We start from the raw sequence: 21,788 nt of genomic DNA, 5'->3' as shown, positions 1-21,788 counted from the left end.
CAACGTGTAGAGTCTAATTTTATGAATTAGGCACAGCAACAGACTAGCAGCAATTACAACTAACAAAGTAGCACAATTATAACAATGTACTGTAATAAAAGCTGTGTGAATGTGTCTCTCTCTTTCCCCCACAACATCTTCTTGTCCTATGTTTCCCTTTCTTGCGATGAAGTGAAATGGCAAAATGCCAAGCCGATCAGATGAAAGCAGGTTAATGTCACCGGTGCTGTGATGTGGCTTGAGGCTTTAGGTCATCTGCTTCTGGGCCATGGCTGACCCTGGACACCTGGGACCACAGAAAGCAAAACGTGGACCAGGGGGACCACTCTAGAACTGTCAGACTGACAGAAGCTGGTTTGCTGTTAGGTCACCGATTCATGACTCATTGGAATATACACACATACACATCCAGTGGTAAGACACACATAATACAAAATTTACCATCTTAACCATTTTTAGGTTTACATTCTGTGGCATTAGTTACATTAACATTGCTGTCCATCCGTCACCACCATGGTGATCTCCAGATCACCAGATATCTAGAAAACCTGTACCTTCCATGCTGAAACTCTGTACATGTGAAACAGAAATTCCCCAGGCCGTTCTCCCAGTGCTTTGGGAAACCACCTTTCCACCTCCTGGCCTCGTGGACTAGACAGCCCTTCACTCTCAGCTGCTGCGTGTCCTTGGATATAAAGGGAGTCTCTCATAGACAGTGTATTGGTGTATCCTGGTTTATTTTCATTTATTCACTCTGCCAATCTAGAGCTGCCATGAAGAAGTACAACAAATTGAGTGACTAAACCAACAGAAAGTGATTTCCTCACAATCCTAGAGGCTAGAAGTTCAAGATCTAGGTGTTGGCGGGGAGTTTTTTCTGAGGGTCCTCTCCTTGACTTGTAGATGGCTGTCTTCTCCCTCTGTCTTTACATAGTCTTCCCTCTGTGTGTGTCTGTGTCCTAATCCCCTACTTATGAGGTCACCACTCATATGGGAATAGGGCCACCCTAATGGCTTATTGTAACTTAACCTCTTCAAATCCCTCTCTCCAAATGCAGCCACATTCATAAAGATGGGGCTAGGGCTTCAACATATGGATTTTGAGGGACACAGTTCAGCCAAACATGGAGCTGATTATATTTAAAGAAACTAGTGATTGAGGGACTCCTGGGTGGCTCCGTCACTTAAGCATCCGACTTCAGCTCAGGTCATGATCTCACAGTTCATGGGTTCAAGCCCTGCTGAGGGCTCTGTGCTGACAGCCTGGAGCCTGGTTTGGATTCTGTGTCCCCCTCTCTCTCTGCCCCTCCCCGCACTTGTGTTTGTGTTTTCCATCTCTCTCTCTCTCTCTCTTTCTTTCTCCCCCCCCAAAAATAAAATTAAAAAATTACTGATTAGAAGGCACTTATTTTGATTCTTTTTATTTGTTTCTTACATTCCTTATAGCATTTATTGCCCCTCATTTCTCCTATTACTATTTTCCTTTGTGTTTATTTGGTTTTTGGTAGTGACCTATTAAGATCCCCATCTCACTTTCTATTTGCATTTGCCATAGGTATTTTTTTGTGACTTCTGTTAAGATTACGCATAAGATCATGGCAATCTGTCTTAGATTGATAGAACTTAACTTCAATCACATACAAAACTGTATTCCTGCACTATGCCCTCACCACCTCCTATGCTGTGCATATTGCGAATTATATCTCTATGTGTTGTGTACCTATGAACACATATTTGTATTATTTTATGCATTTGTCTTTTAAATCATGTAGAAAAAATTTTAAATGGGGTTTCAAATCAAAATACATAGTAAGGGATTTTTAAAATATTTCTCTCTGTAATTACTTTTATAAAACTTTGTGTTTTCCTTTTGTTTTGAGTTATTGTCTAGTGCCCTTTCCTTTCAATTTGAAGAAGTCCATTTCTTATAGGGCTGGTCTATGAGTAACGAATTTACTCTGCTTTTTAGTCTGTTTTTCTTTTAGTTTGGTAACGCCTTAACTTTCCCTTTATTGTGGAGGAACGTTTGCAGGATATAGATTCTCAGTTAACAGCCGCTTTTCTTTCAGTACTTAAATATTCCACCTAATGTCTTGTGTCCTACAAGGTTTCTGCTACGAAGCCTGATGATTTTATTGGGGATCTCTTATTTGTGGTAGGGTGCTTTTCTCTTTCCAGATTTGTTTTTAAGAGTTTGAGTATGTGTCTCATGGTAGGTTGCTTTGAGTTTATCCTACTTGGAGTGTGTTTAGCTCCTTGGATTTGTATATTTACATCTTTCCTCAAATTTGAGAAGTGCTAATACGTTATTCAAATTCATGTTTAAGACAGTTGTGTTTAAGTCTTTGCCTAGTAAGTGATGCATGTGTTTCTTCAGGGACTATTTCTGGAGATTAATTTTACTCCTTTAAATTGGGCACATTTTTCTATTTTTTTTATATCGCTTGTGATCTTTGTGAAAAAAAAAAAACATTCATCTGCAATAAAACTTCCTCTCCTAGATTTTGAAGAATGGTATGGAAGACCTTTAAGATTAGTAAGATTAGTGTGGCATGAAGACTCAAGTTCTCCTCAGGTCTTTTCTGGGAATAAGTCTTGTCTGGGTCTGTGTGAATGCTTTTCAGTACCCCCATCCAGCCGCTTTAAAATATCTTACTACCCCAAAGAGCATTACACCAGCTTCTTAGGAGTGTAGATGTTCTACTATATTCTCCTGCCTATAATTTCTTGGCCCCAGTCACCTGCATGGCTGCTGTCCCTTTGTACTTTCTTAACGCACCAGTCACTGCCCTCCTGGCTGGATCATTTTTAAATGATAGTGAGAAAAACAAATATTTAAATAGAAAAGAAAATTTGAGAGGCGAATCCATGTCTCACACCACACTGCAAAATGAATATTAGATGATATAAAAATCTCAATTAAAACTTACAAAAAGTAAAGATAACTAATTTGGAATGATGAAGTGCTAAGAATAAATTTATTTAATATATACTAGTAAGATTTGTAATTAATGAGGGATTATGTCCATATCCCAATTTTATCCTCACTTAGCAATGAAAACTGAATCTTGCTGTAATTATTTCCATGCTTTATGCACAGTTTTAATAAAATCCTTAAGGATTTCAGTATCTACCCAGATGCATTTTTCTCATGGCATCATTTAAAATATATGTGGAAAAATATATAAACGTATTGTATATAATTAATATATGTATTACAAATATATAAACATATTATAAATATTTGCGTATAGATAGAAAGATAATGAAGTCACCTATTCAAGTGGGCTTAAGCTGTAGGGAACATGAATCCCCCAAAAGGATGTTGAGACAGGGTAGTTTCCTGCATTGGTAAATTTTCAGTCTCAACTACGACATCAAGGGCCCAGGTACTTGGTGTATATATTGTATCCCGTTTATGATATGGTCGTCATTCTTGGACCATAGCAACACGGTACGAACAATCCCACATTTGAAATCCAGACATGGTAAGGTCCAGAGTGTGAAAACAGATGGTCTCTGTTGGCTCCCTGGAACGTACTCCCAGTGACACGGCCACAGACTTTCCCTCATGTCTCACTGAACAGAATTGAGTCACAGCCTCCTGTTGAGCAAGTTTCTGGAAAGAAAGAAGGAATTATTTTCGCCGGATTAGACACCTTAGACAGGGTGGGATGGGTGTTGGCGTGGGGGTTGCTCTATCCGGTAAGTGAGCGAGTCCTTTAAAAACTATTCTGTGCCCGTACAACATCCCAATAGGAGGAAGGCTCTTCATGGGACAGATTCAGAGAATAAAGCAGCATGTTTGTGAAGGAAGAATGCTACTGGCTTTTTTTTTTTTTAGTCTAATGATAAACATGTTCAGTGTTTAAAACATAATAGGTAGTTTTATTTACATTTTCTCTTGTATAGGTATTAACAAACAGTGCCTTCACTTCATCCCTGGAGAGTGGATGAAGGCTTTCCTCTGTATCAACTTTGGTGTTTTTACCTTTATGCTTTTTGGTCCCATCATGCTATTAGCTGTAACCTAATGTAAAGTTGAACATAATTAGAGAATATATTCTTTAAAATTAAATTTGGCCACCTCAATAGACAAGGGCTCAAACTAAAGAATGTCGGCGTCCTTTCAGTGGATAAGAAGTCTTTGTTTTTCAGATGTAAGAATAACGATTTATTTTGATGTATCTGACCTGTCTTCATTCCAAAGCAAATCACGTTTGAAGTCATCGCGATCTAAGAGCCAAGCCTGCCTGACGTAAGTTTGCTCTCAGAGGACTTCCTCGACAGCGACATGAGCTCACAGGCTGTTTCTCTCTGTTACAGTGAGTCAAGGGGGCGTTGCGCTGGTCTCTGACATGTGTCCGGATCCCGGGATCCCGGAAAACGGAAGAAGAGCTGGTAACGACTTCAGGTAGGGGATGTAGATGTTGATAAGCATGCTTTTTTCTCAAATATGTGTAATTTCAGCTTGTGGTTCTTAACTCTTATGCCCTTTTGATTTAAAGATACAGTTTCTCAATAGTTATGGGACTGTTTTGTTTAAAAATCTAAAACATACTGTGTTGAAAAGTTCCACCTGCTGTAGAATCGAGGCCTTTCACTCTATGAGCAAGTATTAAATATTTAACCCTAGGTGAGTATGATCGAAATTTTGTCTCCAAGGTTTTTTCCTGTTTTATTTTAATTGCCATCTCATATTCTAATGCATTTTGGTTAATGTTCAAAAAAATAGATGGAGCAAAACTTTTAACTATAGCCTCTAATTATTTCATTCAATTTTTAGAATAATGAGTGTAAGTGGCAGTTGGTACAATGTATTTCATAGAATGTTATGATTCACTTTACTGGGATCATGATGCACGAGACACTGCTTTCCAGCTGTAACTTTATTAATGTAGTGGCGACTGTAAGAGTGTGCTATAATTACAGTGCCATTTATATTTATAATGATTGCAATATCATTTCTTTCATTTTTGAATTCGATTCCATTAGTTTAAGAGACGTTTGCCAATTTACAAGATGGATACTAGTACTAGGAGAAAACTTCAAAATAAAGAACAAAGCGGGTAAGAAAAGTGATTTCCTCCTGGAGACTCCACCGTTTCTGAGAGGGATGCGTGTAGAGAGCTTGGGCTGCAATAGTGAGTGGGCATGGAAAAGAGGCAGCTCACCACCAGAGAAGGAAGAAGGAATGTTACTCAGTGAAGCTGGAGTAGCAGTGGCCATTTTTAAAGACTTTATTTTATTTCAGTTATTTATTAATGTATAGTTAGCAAGACGGTTAGATTAGTTTCAAGTGTACACTATATTAGTGCGATGGTTTTATACATTTCTCAGTACTCATCAAAACGAGTGATTCTTAATCCCTTTATCTGTCTTCCCCCTCCCTTCCAGTAAGGAACAGTTCTCTCTGGATTTCAGAGTCTCTTCTTTTGTTTCTTTCATTTCTTAAATGTGGATATGAGTTAAAAAGTCAGGTGGTGGTGCTGGTTTGGAAAGGTCAGAGTTAGGATAGAACTGTCTGTAGCTGGCTGTGATAAAGCTGGTATAATTCTATGTATTTTTTCCATGAAAAGGAAACAAAGAAAATACACACAATAACAAAATGCTTTTGCCTTCTTAGCAGCGTCTGCCTTGTTTGAAGTGGATGGCGGATTGCATTGTGGGCGGGTTAGAGATACAAAGTTGGAGTAGAGCCAGGGAGCTGGTGTTTTAGTTCAGGTTGCTTTGAAGCAGAGCCTGAGATGGGATTCTTCTTCAAGTGATTTTTTTTTTGGAAAGTGCTCTTTGGAGAAAGGGAAGGGAGGAAGTGGGGGAGGGCCAGAGGGGAGACCCAAGAGGCAGGCTGGTTTTCCCCTGCGAGGAGGAGCTCCGGTCTGAGCCCTCTGAGATGCTCAGGGCACAGACGGCAGTCGGCAGTCGGGAGCTGGCCCCACCTTGGTGGCCACTCCCTCTGTCTGTCCCTCACAGGCTCCCTTCATCCCAGTGCAGGGATGATGTTCTACTCATCTCAGCCTCCTCAGTGACTGGAACGGTGCCTGGCACACAGGCACGCAGCAGGTGACGTTCAAGCGCACCTTGTGTGTGACAGAGACTGTCTGTCCAGCCCTCTGTCACCCCTGAACGTTTTTGCGGGGATCTGGAAATGTCCTTGGTCTACTTTGGCATAGCTCTGTTCTAAAACGGAATGAGGTGAATGCTGCCTGACCGTGCCAGGCTGTTCAAATAGCATGCTGTAGTAAGAAGAACTGGAGACACTCCTCAGTCTGCGAAAGTGGACATGGGGTTCAGAAGCATCCAGGCCAGTGTCTGTTCAGCACAGCCCGCGATGGGACAGGGTACAGCACCCTAGGGGAATGTGTGGGCGTTTCCTCTGCCACATTCGAACAACAGCCTTATTTCTGGAGAAGAGATTCAGCTCTGAGGTAAACATTAGCCCCTAGGGCTGTGTAGGTGTGTTTCTTTGGGAAAACCAGTGAAGGAAGGAAAGGTGTCACCTTATCTCAGATGAGACATTCATGCTCTCAGATTCCATGTTTTCCTGGGGAAATTCCACATTGTCTCCATGTCTCCAAGTTCATGGCAATCAGATAATCTAACAACACGTAAAATGACTTGAAAGAGTTAAATTTCCTGTAGGACTAAATACAGATGTAAATATTTTTGCCATCCTATGGGTCTGTGTGTGTGTGTGTGTGTGTGTGTGTGTAAAACTGTGATAAGCCAGTTCTCGTAACTTTTTTGTACACATCAGAGTCTCCAGTCGTCTGCATGCTACTACATGTTAAATACTACATACTCTGGTCCTCTAGTACACATAAATACACTTTTCTGTTTTCCTTTCCATCGTGAATGAATTTTATTTCTATTCCTTGCCTGAAAGAACTGGCCAGCACTTACATTATGAGGTTGAATACAAATGGTAAGCCATGCTTGCTATATTCTATTGTTTAATGTTTTATTTCTTTTTAGTAATCTCTACCCCCAGCATGGGGCTCAAACTCATGACCTTGAGACAGAGAGTCACCTGCTCTTCCCCAAACAGGCATCCTCATTCTTGCTTTATTATTGATCTTTGGTGGAAAGCCTTCTGGTTTTCACCATTAAGTGATATTCGCTGTAGGTTTTTCATAGATTACTTTTATCAGGCTGAAAAGTGTCCTTCTATTCATAGTATGTTTGTAGGTTCTAATCTTAGATGGATATAGATTTTTCTCAAAAGTTTTTTCTAGGTCTATTGAGATGTTTCTGTTTGTTTAGTTGTTAATATGATTATTGCATTGACTGACTTTTCTTGCATTCTGGGATAAATTAAGTTGGTCATGATGTATCATCCTTTTTATGTACTGTTGGCTTTGATTTGCTAATTTTGTTTTAAATTTTTGCATATATGCTCATGAGAGATATTAGCCTATGGTCTTTTCTTCATTTTGCTATCAGAGTAATGCTGGTCTCATGAAATTGATTAGGGAATATTATGCTCTGGAATATCCTTAAAGAATTTGTGTAGAACTGATAATATTTTTTTCTACATTTTTTTGAGAGATTTATCCGTCAAGCCATCTGCAGGTCTAATTTTCTAACAAAACATTTCTAAATTACAGTAGAACTTTTTTTTTCTACTTTCAAACCTATTCAGGTTTTCTCTCTACTCAAGTAGGTAGGTTTGATAGTTTATATATTTCAATGTATTTTTCAAATTTTTATCCAGTTTGTCAAATTTATTTTCGTAAAGCTATTCATAGTACTTTCTCATTGTCCTTCGAATCAGCAGTGGTGGCAGAATTCCATTTCCTAACTTTAGTTATTGGAGTTTCCTAGTTTACCACATCCAGTTGAATAGTGATGTGTCAATGTTATAGATCTTCTCAAAAGAATCTACATTTGGTGTCACTGATTTCTCCATATTTGTTTTATTTGTTTAATATTCCATTGAATTCTGCTCTGGTCTTTTATAATTTTCACTCTTCTGATTACAGTGGACTTATATGCTCTTCATTCTGAAGTTTCTTAAAATTGAAACTGTGATTTAAGATGTTTTTTTCTTTTCTATTGTGAGTCTTCACTGCTTTAACTTCCACTCTAAGAATGGCTTTAATCGTATCATGAATAAATAGCATGTTTTTCTTTTCATGCAGTTCAAAATACTTCCTATTTCCCCTTGTGATTACTTCTGTGATCCATGGGTTATATAAAAGTGTTCTATTTAGTTTCCAAATATCTATGGATTTTCCCAGGATCTTTGTGGTCAGAAGACATACTTTGTATGACTTAAATCCTTGAAAATTGACCAAGACTTGTTTTCTGGCCTAGAGTGTTCTCTATCTTGGTAAGCATTTACTGTGCATTGGAAAGAATGCATATTCTGTCATAGCAGGTGATATGTTCTATGAAGGTCTGTTAGATCAAGCTGGATGACTACCTTGGTCAAGTTTTAGTAACCTTACTGACTTTCTGGCCACTTGCTCTGTTGTTGAGGGAGTATACTGAAATTTCCTGCTATGGTTGTGGATTTGTCTATTTCTTTAGTTTCATCAGTTTTTGCTTCATGTCTTTGGAAGCTCTGTTGCATATGTGTTTGAAGTAGCTATCTTTTTAATAAATTCATATCTCTCATGTTATGTAGTGTTCCTCTTTATCTTGGGTAACGTTTTTGCCTGAAATCCACTTTGCTTTGTTCTGTCCTAGTCACTCCAGCCCTCCTCTGATGTTTGTAAGTATGGTAACACTGTACATGGGTTCATACATCTGCTGCTGCTGCATTTAGTCTGTTCCACTATGTTGTTTTGGTTAAAATGTTTTTAAAAATCCTGCCTCACATATGGTTGAAAAATAAATGTTTTAAATGTTTTCTCCAAATTTTTAATATTTGTTTATATTGTAATATTTGTTTCAAATGTAGAATTTAGTGATTCATCACACCCAGACAACTCCCAGTGCCCATCACAAGGGCACTCCTTGATGCCCTGCATCTGTGTAACCCATCCCCCCATGCTCTTCCCTCCAGAAACTGTCAGTTTGTTCTCTGTGGTTAAGAGTCTGTTTCTTGTGTGTGCCACCATGAGTTTGACACTTTTCCAATGCTTAAATATTTTTCCAAAAAGATACATAGACGTAAGTAATATGTGATACTATAAAAATTGATGAATGAATTTTCTTTTAAAAAAAAATCTTAAGTTTTATTATTTATTTTGAGAAATATAGACACAGCGTCAGCCAGGCAAGGGTGGAGAGAGAGGGATTAAGAGAGAATCCCAAGAAGGCTTCGCACTGTCAGCACAGAGCCTGGCACAGGACTTGAAACAACATACCATGAAACCATGACCCAAACTGAAATTGGATGCTTAATGACTCAGCCACGCAGGTGCCTGATAAATGGCGTTTTCTTAAATGTTGGCTACAACTTGGAATACGCAATCATAACAAAAAACATTTTATACTTAAAAGCCAGTAATCTAGCTTCCATCTTGAAATGCTTCATACATGCATGATTTTGTACCATCATGCATTGGTCAATATTTGGCAAATAATGATTCACTGAGTTATGGGTTCTTCCAAATGTTGATACATTTCACTATATAATATCAAAAAATTGCATATTTTAATACTCTATCTTATTAGAAAAATACTGACTATTTGGGAAGCTGTCAAGGTCATGGTGGGACATACAAATTTTCAGAATTTCTATTTTTTATTAGACTACTTGAATTTTATCATTGGTGGCAAATTTTATAAATTATTTTTCTTAAATAAAAGGCTCATTCAGCAACTCTGTTTGTTCTCTACATTTAAGAGTCTCTTACGGTTTAGCTTCCTTCTCTGTTTTTGTATTATTTTATTTTTCCTTTCATTTCCATATGTTCATCTGTTTTGTTTCTTAAATTACACATGTGAGAGAAATTATAGGATATTTGTCTTTCTCTGCCTGGCTTATTTCACATAGCATATTACACTCTAGTTCTGTCCATATTGTTGCAAATACTAAGATTTTATTCTTTTTGATTGTTAATTTTCTATCATATGTATATATATATATATATATATATATATATATATATATATATATGTTTGTATGTATTATATATATACACGTTATATACATACCACTACTTCTTTATCTATTCATTAGTCGATGGACATTTGGGGTCTCTAGTTTGACTATTGTTGATAGCACTGCTGTAAACATTGGGGGTCCATGTGCCCCTTCAAATCAGCATGTTTGTATCCTTTGGGTAAACACCTAGTAATGCAATTGATGGTTCAAAGGATAGTTCTATTTTTAACTTTTTTAGGAACCCCATACCATCTCCCAGTGTGGTTGTGCCCGTTTCCATCCTGGGGGATGGGCTAGATGGGTGATGGGCAGTAAGGTGGGCGCTTGTTGGGATGAGCACTGTGTTATGTGTATATGGTGAGTCACTAAATTTTACTCCTGAAAGCAATACTACACTCTATGTTAACTAACTTGAATTTAAATTTTTTTAAAAGAGGCTCTGTAAATAACATGTCTGACAAACACTCAAATACTATCCATGATAGCTTATCAGTTATGTTTTCAAATAAAAAGTTTCATGAAAATAAAGCAATTCATTCAGCTCACAATTCAAACAATGTCAGTGCGCTTTTCCCTTGGGATCCTGTCAGGCTTTGGTATGTACCACAGGTGCGTATGTCTTCAGTGATCAAGATTTATCAAAATTAATCACTCTTCCTGATTCATCAAGGACTTTCCTAAGTGACGCTGGTCTCTTCCTCCTCCCCCTCTTCCTCCTTCTCCTCCTTCTAGAGCAGGATGCTGTCACCTCCGGTTGTGCTACGTCGCTATCTGGTTTGCTCACCATTGCTTTTTTACCATCACCAGTGGGCATAGCAACACATGGGAAAACACATACATCTTTTAGTATTACTGTGAAAACAGTCTAATATAAAAATATCATAGGGGCACCTGGGTGGCTCAGTCGGTTGATCGACTGACTTCTGCTCAGGTCATGATCTCACAGTTTGTGAGTTCAGGCCCCGCGTCAGGCTCTGTGCTGACAGCTCAGAGCCTGGAGCCTGCTTTGGATTCTGTGTCGCCCTCTCTCTCTGCCCCTCCCCCATTTGTGCTCTGTCTCTCTCTGTCTCTCAATAATAAATAAATGTAAAAAAATAATTAAAAAATATCATACCATCCGAAAAGGTCTCGCTACCCACTCCAGGAATCTGTGGGCCACACCTTGAAACAAGGTACCCTACATATGAATGTTGACTCTCTCCAGCATACAAATGATGGCTAGAGTCATATGGAGGAAGGCTGTATGAACAAAGAACATGCTATTCAGTTATTTGCTGTATTGTAACTAAATTAAAACTCCTTGTTATCCCTGCTGGTTGTCCAGGACTAGGTACTGCTCTGGGGCATCCAGTGTACAAAGTCTCTATTTCTTCTCGCACTGCCTCCATCCAGGGGACGGTGGAATCCATGTGTGTTCATATGCAGACTGTCAGCCCACGCCTGTGAGAGGATGTCTCACGACCATCGAGTGAGATGAGACGTCATGGGCCCAGCATAGAACAAGCCGACTAGAAATGCTGGTGTTTTAGAAAAGAAGTTATTCTTGATTATTTAATGTCTTTTGGAGACTGCTTTTAATGAAAAGCAATTCAGTTCTTTCTAAATTCATGTAATCAAAACTAATGACTAACATATAATCCAAACTAATGACCAACATTGTCAAGACGAGTGGATGAATTCATTTGTAGTTACCACTGTCATTATATGTAATTTGGGTCTGTTTCTCTTTAAAGAATGTTCACTATATTAGTTTGGTAAAATATTCCTCATCTGATTTTATTTATACTATTACTTTGTTCTATGGAAATCTTTTTTTTCCATAGACAATCTAAATATTAATTCCAGTATTATACATACAGAATTCTAAATAATAGAAGCCTAAAATTTGAAGTTTTCTCATTTGAATTCAAATTATTTCAGGGATAGTTTTCTGATATATTTTTCACTATTGACCACTCTCTAAAAGACAAAGTACATTCATTAGAACTGAATATTTATGGATAGATTGTTAGAAACATTCCTATTTCGGTATGTAAAGGATGGAGCTGGGGTAGGACTGGAGAATTTGTGGATGGAAATGGACATCTAGTGCCTATTTCCTGTGCTCGTAGGATCTACACCGTAGGTGCAGACGGCTACAATTATCCCAACTTTTGCAAATACAGTATTGAAATTCAGAATGTTAACATGCCAACACACTATACTAGTCCTGGTTAGAGCTGGGATTGGAAACCGGGTCTTATTGACTCCAAAGCCTCTCTTGATCTCAAAGGTCTGTAGTACGGAAAATTATATTAACTGAATACTTTCTCACCTGTCCATCAGGACTGCTGGGTAGGGGTGTGTGGTTTGTGGACACCACGGTTAGCTGAATGAAGAGTCAAGACGGGGTTCACACATATCCTTGAGCTCACCATTCCCAGCAGTACACCTTACATGGGCTTGCCTATGTCAGCAGCAGAAAGGAATCTTTGTTCTCACTGATAAGTAAGAGCAAATGTCACTGTAATTTTGCATAAAGCATCCACTTAGATTAACAGCACGCATGGTATACACTGCTGGGTTAATAGGTTCTTTATAAACATTACATAAATATTCTCTATTACACAGAAATATATAGCCACATGTTATAGGTTCTATGTCAATTGTATAAACATTATACATAATACATATTTATATAAATATTATATTTTTAGTGTTGCTATGTGTGACAGTATAGGTTCCTTATGTGTATTATTTCTAATCATAAGATCTATTCTTTATAAAATTCTTAATCACATTTAATAATAGGGACCTCCCTATTTCTGTAAAACATGGGCTTCCATTCTCTTCCTTGGCCTTCCTTCCTTTGCTTCCATAAGTGCGCCTTAACTAACCTCCATGGCAGAAACCCATTTAATAAGGATCCTAAATTTATACCACCGTAGTGCCCATCCTAAAAGTCCCTCATCTTCAGAGTGGCCACTGCTACCCTCAGGGTTCTATGTTTCTGTTTGCAGTCCTTAGTCATGTCCTAACCAAGTAAGGGTTCCCTCCTACCACACCTAAGCACCCCTGGACATGTTTCTCGGGCAGAACAGAGCAGGCTAACAAGGAAACATGAGGAGCTTGAAGAGGCAGAGCTGGGGGACTGACATGGCCCCTGGTTCTCCCTAGGATTTATTCTTTGTAGGACAGGATGGTTGTCAATGACCTCCGCCTCTGCCCAGCTGCACAGCTGTCCTCTAGGGGTAGGACAGGGAGTCTTAGCTCCCAGTGTGCTTCAACCCGGTATTTCAACTTCTTCAGCAGAACGGTGTGCGTCGCATATTCACGTCTCTGTCATGTTGGAGTATGAGGCCCTGAAGGAAAGAGGATAGGACAGGGTTTATTGATTTTATCTCTTATTACTGTGCCCAGCATATGGGAGATAGTTTTTATGTTGAATTGGAATAAGTTGAAACTAACAAGACCATCCCTAGGGATATGCAGTCATAGCCTAATTTGCACCCTGCCAAACCCACAAAGTTAGCCACGGTTGGTCAGAGAGGAGATTGTCAGCTGTTGTTAAAGTATGACCTGTGCTCAGAAAGGGAATGTGGGTGTTGGCAGAGTGCTGCTTCTGACTTAGTTAATTTGTATTATTGATATTTATAGACCACTATGCCAGTCAACCCCATTTGTGTTACACCGTCACCCCTTCCTTCCTCAAACAGATCTTACGTTTATACACTACACTCTGCGGAGTTAAGGGGTGTCAAGCGGGATCATGTGTCATCAATGAAAGGAGAAACCGAGCTATAAGACAAGCACAGAATCAGGGAGAAGCGGACCACAATCCGTAACCCAAGTCTCTCAATCAACCGCCATTTATTTCTACTGCCTTCCACATCCAGCCCCTCTTCCTTTTCTTGTAACACACTGATAGCTTGCTCGTGCTCTCTCTCTCTCTCTCTCTGTCTCTCTCTCTCTCTCTCTCTGGTGTTTCTTACCACTGGTCATTTTCTTTCTAACTTTAAAATATTGCTGCGGGAGCTGTAGTGCTTCTCCGCCACAGGTCAGTTTTGTGACGTCAGAGCCACCCGTTTTTTGTTCCCGACAATAAGAAGAATTGCACTAACAGCATGTAAACTAAGAAAGAAACTTGGCATTCTTTTCCTCAAGAATTGCTATTAGGTTCTCTCACTGAGTCATTTTTTATTAGTTTAAAAAATTTTAATTACAGTATAATTAATGTACAATTTTTTATTAGTTTCAAGTGTATAATACAGTGATTCAACAGTTCCTTTTTAAAGTTTATATATTTACCTAGAGATCATAAGCCAGGGAGGTCAGAGAGAGAGGGAGAAAGAGAGAAAAGAAGGGGAAGGGAAAATGTCAGCATGGAGCCCGAAGTGGGGCTCAAACTCAGCAACCATGAAATCATGACCTGAGCCGATGGTTGAATGATTCTGTACGTCATCCAGAGCTCATCATGACAAGTGCCCTCCTTAGTCCCTGTCACCTGTTTCCCCCATCCCCCACACACCTACTTTCCTTGCGTCATTTTTTAATGATTTGTGAGTGGGGAGAGGGGCAGAGGGAGGGGGAAATAGAATCCCAGGCAGGCTCCATGCCCAGCACAGAGCTCAATGCAGGGCTCAATCCCGCAGCCATGAAATCAGGACCTGAGCAGAAATCAAGAGTTGGACACTCAAGTGACTGAGCCACCCAGGTGTCCCTAAGTCATTTAAAAAAAAATACTGTTCGTTTATGTTTGTGAGAGAGGATGGGAGGCGCAGAGAGAGGGAGACAGAAGCCCAAGCAGGCTCCGCAGTGCCAGTGCAAAGCCCAGGGTGGGGCTTGAACCCACGCACCATGAGATCATGACCTGAGCCAGGGTTCTATGCTCAACCGACTGAGGCCCCCAGGAGCCCCAACTCCTAGGTCCTTTCTCAGATGGTGGAGGGACGAGGGACAACCAAGCAGCTTGTGAGCCACTGCAGGGGTCACTATGGCGGTGGTCGAGGGTGTCAGAGAATTGAAGCCTTGTCCCTGGACAGAGAGAATATGTGGACATCTCTGGGAACTTTGGTTACCTCCATTTTGTGCAGTCATCTGGATTCTTGCTTTGTTGGAGTCTTTCTCTTGCTTCCTGATTTTCTTTCACTTGCTATCATGCAAACTTTAATTATACTTTAAAGTGATGTATGAAACAGTGTTTTGGTGTCAGATGTAATGTCAGCTCTCCGTCAGCTCATTTTTGTTTCTAGGAGTCTATTAATTTATATGTTTTCCATAACACGATGTCTTCCATCGTCTCAGTGCTGTTCAGGGATACGTGATTACATAGTGAGCATAGACGGGCTGGATGTCACCCAGCCCACGCTGCCTGCAAATCCTGGGGCCCCCTGCCTGTGCGCTCTGACATGGGGTCTCCCTGCCCGTGGGCTCTGACATGGGGCCTCCCTGCCCGTGTGCTCTGACATGGGCTTTTTCACCCACACCCCTGCTCCCTCTATGCCTCAGTTTACTTTTACTTCCTAGCTCTGAGCAGCACCCACAGTCTGTGTGAGTCTGTTTACAACTTATGTTTAGCACACATAACGCATGTTTATTGTGTCTCCCCCACCAAGAATCCAAGCTCTGGGAAGAATGAACTCAGCTTAGTCATTATCGTATCATTTCTGGAGCCTAGCGCAGGCTTCGAGTCACAGCAGGCGCCCAGGAAACCCTCCTTAGAGCATTCATGTTGACCTTGATACTAAAGAGATGCTCTGGTATTTACACACCGCTAAGGCAATGGGAAGTGTTCATTCAGCATGCAGCATTTTAGGTAAATTTTCAGGAATATAATTTTTCCAAAGAAGATAGCTACATTTTACTTCCTTTACAGTCCGTGTTAAACACTGAGCCCTTGATATTTGCTGCATAGATTATGTACATTGTTGCTAATCTTAATACCAAGAAGAAAATATAGGTGTCATTATCATTATTATTGAGATTATTGAGTTACTCAGCATAAAAATTTTTAATATAGAATTCAATCCATGTTTAGGATTTATCAATAAGCAAACTTTGTGAACTATAATGGAAGCTAAAGGAAAATTTAAAAACACAAACTAAGTTTCTTGTTGGAAAAGTTTCCCATCCTTGTGACATAATCCAGTTGCACTCAACATTCTTAACGAGCCAGTGATAGACTTATCTTTTATTTTTTGAAAACTGAGCATTATCTTAATGATCAGAGCATTGCGTAGATCTCCCCGTGATTTCTTTACCTTCTCTTGCACTTGGAAAACCAAACGAAGGAGGAGAGTCTGGGACTGAGTATCCCTTCCGGGTTCTCCGTATCAATAAAGCAACATCCCGTATTGGAACTTGCAGCACCACAGCCCCTAACGTGCTCCCAAGCGATTTTAAGTGTTGACAAACACTGGAGGGACATCTTTCACTTCTGCGATCCTTGCTGAATGCAGGCATCACGTTCATTGTTACTAAGAAACTATAGTCCGTGAAAAATATTTGCCAAAGATGACTTCTTTTACAGAGTATTTTTTAAAACTACTTACAGAAATATCACAACCAATATTTTCTTATCCCCACCATTTGAAACCGGATGAGCCTCTTGAAAAGGTGCAGTGGGGATGCATCAGGTCTCATTTATCTGACTGATGCTGCTTCCAGTAAAGAATCCACCAAGTTCAACTCATGGAATGTTCTCTCTCTTTCTTCCACAGTCTTCTCCAAACTCTGTGATAATAATTTTTTTCATCAAAATATTAATACGCATTTAAGGAGTTTTCTGGCACAATAGATCATGGTTTTTAGGCATACATCAATTTGTTAGTTTCAAAATGCAAGATAGTTGAAGAATTTCTTAGCCCATTGCATCATGATGAGCAGAAATGGGTTTTAAGGACAATCTGAATATGAGTGCTCTCTAAAACAGCCTTTTGTGAGGCAGTCTGCTTCTCTGTTTATTGGTTTCCCTACCTGTAAAAAAGAGGGTGTAAGTAGAAGACTGGAGGACTTCTGAGGTCTGGTAGAGCAGCAGAGCTGTGTCTCATGGGCAGTTTTGCTGGGGTCTCTTCTAGAATGTGATTCTACAAAGCTTCTATGATGTTACTCAGAAGCACCAGCGGCCTCAAGGCTGAGGGAGGCGTGTAAGATCATCATCACTGATAAGCAAAAGAGTTTCCAAGTACACTGTTGGGGGACTCAGTGGGTTGAGTGTCTGACTTCAGCTCAGGTCATGATCTCAGCAGTTGGTGGGTTGAGCCCGACACTCTGATAGCTGGGAGCCTGGAGCCTGCTTCAGATTCCGTGTCTCCCTCTCTCTCTGTCCCTTCCCTTGTTGTGTTCTCTCTCTCTTTCTCAAATAAATAAATGTTAAAAAATTAAAAAAATTGTCACCACATTCAAGGACAATATTAATGTAGTGAACACTGTGTACCTCACTGGTGCATTTATTGGGGACCATCTTCTTGCTCCCAGTGGTTCCAGTTCTTTTGAAAAACTCTTCAGGGTCTCTGACCACTTGCATCCTTGCCCGATATGCCTCCTCAAGAAATGCATCCCTGGAAGAGAGTTAGCATCCACTGATTACTGGTAGGCAGAGCGCTGCTGTCCCCAGGCTAACTGCCCCAGGGGTTCTGATTTACTCATCAGCAATATGGCCTGAGCTCCCTTGGACTCTTTAATTGTGGTAAAAAAAATTTATATATATATATATATATATATGGCAGATGGCTCACCATCTTAGCCATTGCACAGTCCAGTGACATTATGTACATTCACATCATCATCCGCGTGTCACCACAGTTGATCTCCAGAATTAGTTCGTCTTCCAAAGCAAAGATGTAACCTCTCACACCCACTGCCCACATGTCCTGGAAACCACTTTCAGTGTTTGTGAATTTGATCTCTGTAGATGCCTCACTATTAGGATTGTTGTAAGTGCCCCTGGGATGTCATTGGGCAAACAAGGTCAACAACCATGGGATGACCTGGTGTATGTCCATAATCAGGGACAGCAGGCGTAACCACTCAGAAGGACTTGCACTTGGAAGCAAGTGTTTGATGTGAAAAAGTGGCTGGAAAACATTATCAGAAGGCTCTTCTAGTAGCTTTTCTTCAACAACACCTGTGCATCTGCAAAAGTCAGGTTGCTGACTTGATTCCCTGCTGCAAAAATATTGCCCAATCATAGCCTCCATCAAATAATGCTTTAGGGAAACATAACAAAGAAGCAAGCCCTGTGAACAGGCATTCCAGGGATGCCATGATGGACTACTCATGGAAACCAGAAACCAGGGGGGGAAGGGCAGGAAACCAAAGTTGCGTGTCTATGCAGGAGACACCTGGGGCCGGTGGGGAACGTGATGCCTCCCATGGCCTTCAGAATAGCAATTGGAAACATGTCTGTGGACAAACCTGCTATTTGCGATTCCCAGGACAGACCATCAGCTTTAAAACCGACAAGGCCTTCTATGAAAGTGTAGGGGGTTCAATTTAGAACACGTGCATTCTTCCTGAAAAAATAAGTAAGTAAATTCTGTGGATCATTCTTTTTCTGGCAGTAACCTTGTCTTACCTTCCCACTAAAGGCAAAATGTATTGTTTTCCCCTAGTGCTGTACATTCATTTAACTCGTTTTTCAGTAATTGTTTGATCAAGTATCTCTTGCCCCCATAGCTTATCAGGACATCACTGTGACCTGCACAGCGCCCAGCATAGAGCCCGGTGCATAAAAGGCTGACTTTTAGCAATTGTTGAGCTAATGCAGTCAAGACGTAGTAAAGGCTGATACAGGAGGGTAAAGCGCAGATATGGTTCCTTGTTGGCATTATTTCTCAGTCCCATTTTACTGACAGATTTATGTATATGGCCTCAGGAAAATGACTTTTCTTTATTCAGTCATTCAACTGAATGGGTGCCTATGTCAGGTCAGGCACTGTTGAAGGTTCTGGGGATATTTTGTGCATAGGGTTGGAACCTGTGTCTAAATATTACAGAAATTTAAGGGCATTAGAATTGCTCCTGACAATATTCCTCTAATTTCTTTACTTGGATCAAATACCATTTTGCATCCTTTTTCTAAAGGTGGGAAAATACCTTCGTATTCATGTAAATATAGTTTCCTTTGAACTTTTTAGCATTTTCCTCCAGCAACCACTGGAAGAAAAAGTTCTATTTATGGGGGGTAAACAGTTGTTTTAAAGATAAAAAAAATGGTAAGAAGAAAGAGGAAGAGAGAACAGAATGAAAGACAAGAGGGGAGAAGCGGGAGAGAGACCTACATGTGATAAGAATGTCATATTTTTTGGCAAAGTTAGGTAAAATGTGTATATGATGTTGAATTCTAAGCCCATGAATTCAGATGTACAAGATGTAATTTTATTTATACTGTAATTACCTTTTCCACCCCAGATCCCTGTTGTGTCTGAGCCAGAAAATTTTTAACGTTGAGACCGGTGATTTGTCAACCATGAGGTTCAAACTCCGTTCCGTCCTTCCTTCTCCCTGTCTTTGTGCGTGCAACGCCAGGGCTGAAGGAAAGGCCGTCCCTGCGGTGGTGGGGGGGAGACATGCCGTGTCCTCCTCATCTGTGCCACCGATTCCAACCAGGGCCACCTGGGGCTGCAGTGGGGTGCACGTGCCCGTCCTGGCTCAGAATAGCCCTCCAGACCTGGGCCCCCCAATGTCCCCCACATCTAGCACACGGGCGTGTGTCACGGCAGCGCCCCACCCTCGGTCCGAACTTAGCCACATTGCCATTGTTCCAGTAGGACAGGCTGCACCAGAAGATGTTCTTTGTGAGGTCACAGCTGGAGAACAAGAACGAGTCCCGTAGCCCCCTGGGGCCCCCATGGCAACAGTGGAAGGGGCCCCTCAAGTTCCGCCTCTGCACCCCAACCAGCACATGGTAGGAAAGCGGGCCCTCCTGTCCCAGCCCTCCCAGCATCCTGTTCTCCTTCACTGTGTCACCTACATCACCTTGGAGCTCTGTTTGCTTCCTTCTCATTTCTCATAGTCGGGGATGAGGAGTGGGGACACCGCCATCACCCCTCCTTCTAACAGATTTCATGACTTACCCCTGGGCCACACCTGTGATAGGTTCCACCCGAGATGTGGGGGGAAACTGGCAGGTGTGCATCCTCGTGCATGCACCAGCAAACACACACACACACACATCCTTTATCACTCTGCGTGTCCCCGTGGTGCTTCTCAAGAAAATAGTCCAGTGATGCCAAGTTTGGTTTCAGGTATAATTTCCCCGTGTCACCCTCTTTCATTTTACAAGGACAAATATGGCAAATCCTAGCTTGAACTTAGTGCTAGGGAAAAATTTGGGGGGCAGCTGGATGGCTCAGTCAGTTGAGCGTCTGACTTTGGTTCAGGTCATGATCTCACAGTCCGTGGGTTCAAGCCCCGCGTCATGCTGACAGTTGTGCTGACGGCTCAGAGCCTGGAGCCCGCTTCAGAGTCTGTGTCTCCCTCTCTCTCTGCCCCTCCCCTGCTCACGCTGTCTCTCTCTTTCTCTCTCCCTCAAAAATAAAACATTAAAAAAAATTAAAAAAGAAATTTTTTGTTGTAACTTTTGTGTTTTCTGTTGCTTAAGAGTGAAAAAAAATATATAACTGATTTGTTTGTTTTCTTTTTCTAGTGATACAAAATGTTTTAATGCCCACACCTGTGGTGTCTAAAATATTTATGAATATTTAAGTGTAATGCTTGAATTGTATGTATTTTTAAACAAAGAGGAAGATACCTGTCTACCTATCTTTCTTTCCATCCCTTGATCTATCTATTGATTTAGAAAACTCTCAATGGAGAAGTTGGTTGCTTTAGTATATTCAATAGATGTCAGCCAGTATGGGCTGAGGAGAGAGGGGAGACATTTCTATCTCTATGGCCTAAGCTGTTATATCTCTGGTAATTAATGGACAATTAGGCATCAAAGCTAAATCAGCCCATGTCTTATTTTGGATTCTGGTTTAATCTTTAAGTCACTTCAGGTGTTTTGCTTTCAGCTTGTTTTAAATCATAAATAGCTATGGCTCCAATTTTAAATAAATTTGTAAAGAGCCAATATTTACAAGCACCAAATTTAGAAATAGTTCATGTTAACACTAAGCCACATAGGGGCTCCACAGAGGCTCAGTTGGTTAAGTGTCAAACTTTGGCTCTGGTCATGACTTCACAACTTGTGGGTTTGAGCCCCGCTTCGGGCTCTGTGAGGACAACTCAGAGCCTGGAGCCTGATTCTGATGCTCTCTCTGTCTCTCTCTGAACACCTCCCCGCCTCCTTGGCCTGTGTTCTCTCTCTTTCAAAAATAAATAAACTTTAAAAAAGTAAAAAATAAAACTAAGGCTTATTTGGAAATAGCTCATTCACCTCAAAAGACTCTTTAAATTGTGGTGGGTAAAGTCAAGTAGATGGTGACAAATGGAATGTCCTTGGAATTCAGAAAGCTGAGTGATGAGCTTTTCAGAAGAGCTAGGCGTCGAAGATGTGAAATATGCATTTTTCCCTCTTGTATTTAAAACACAAAATTATGCTACTTTCTTTAACTGTTTAACTTAAGCGTTACCAGTTAGGTATTTATTATCTACATACAATCTAGCTTGGTCTTACACAAAACCAGTTCCCAACCACTAGCAGTTGTCAAAACCGTACAACATATTTACTCAAGATGTCCTAAATTTACTTGTCCATGGGAAGGTCTTAATAACTGTTATTTTCTAGAATTTTCTTCTAAAAGTCTTG

The 21,788-nt window shown here is 40.5% G+C and overlaps 1 protein-coding gene across 1 annotated transcript in view; it reads left to right on the top strand.

Moving 5' to 3' along the window:
* The window catches only part of CSMD1 (CUB and Sushi multiple domains 1), a 1,512,254-nt gene that overhangs the window by 999,337 nt on the left and 491,129 nt on the right, over positions 1-21,788 (top strand). Inside the window, exon 8 of the mRNA XM_029933196.1 lies at positions 4,327-4,414. Within this exon, the coding sequence (XP_029789056.1) occupies positions 4,327-4,414 (88 nt within the window). The remainder of the gene's footprint in view (positions 1-4,326; positions 4,415-21,788) is intronic.

The sequence above is a fragment of the Suricata suricatta genome, chromosome 1 (assembly GCF_006229205.1).
Source record: "Suricata suricatta isolate VVHF042 chromosome 1, meerkat_22Aug2017_6uvM2_HiC, whole genome shotgun sequence".
In the NCBI taxonomy this organism is placed as follows: Eukaryota; Metazoa; Chordata; class Mammalia; order Carnivora; family Herpestidae; genus Suricata; species Suricata suricatta.
Note: the sequence above shows the minus strand (reverse complement) of the source record. Positions and strands in the feature narration are given on the sequence as shown.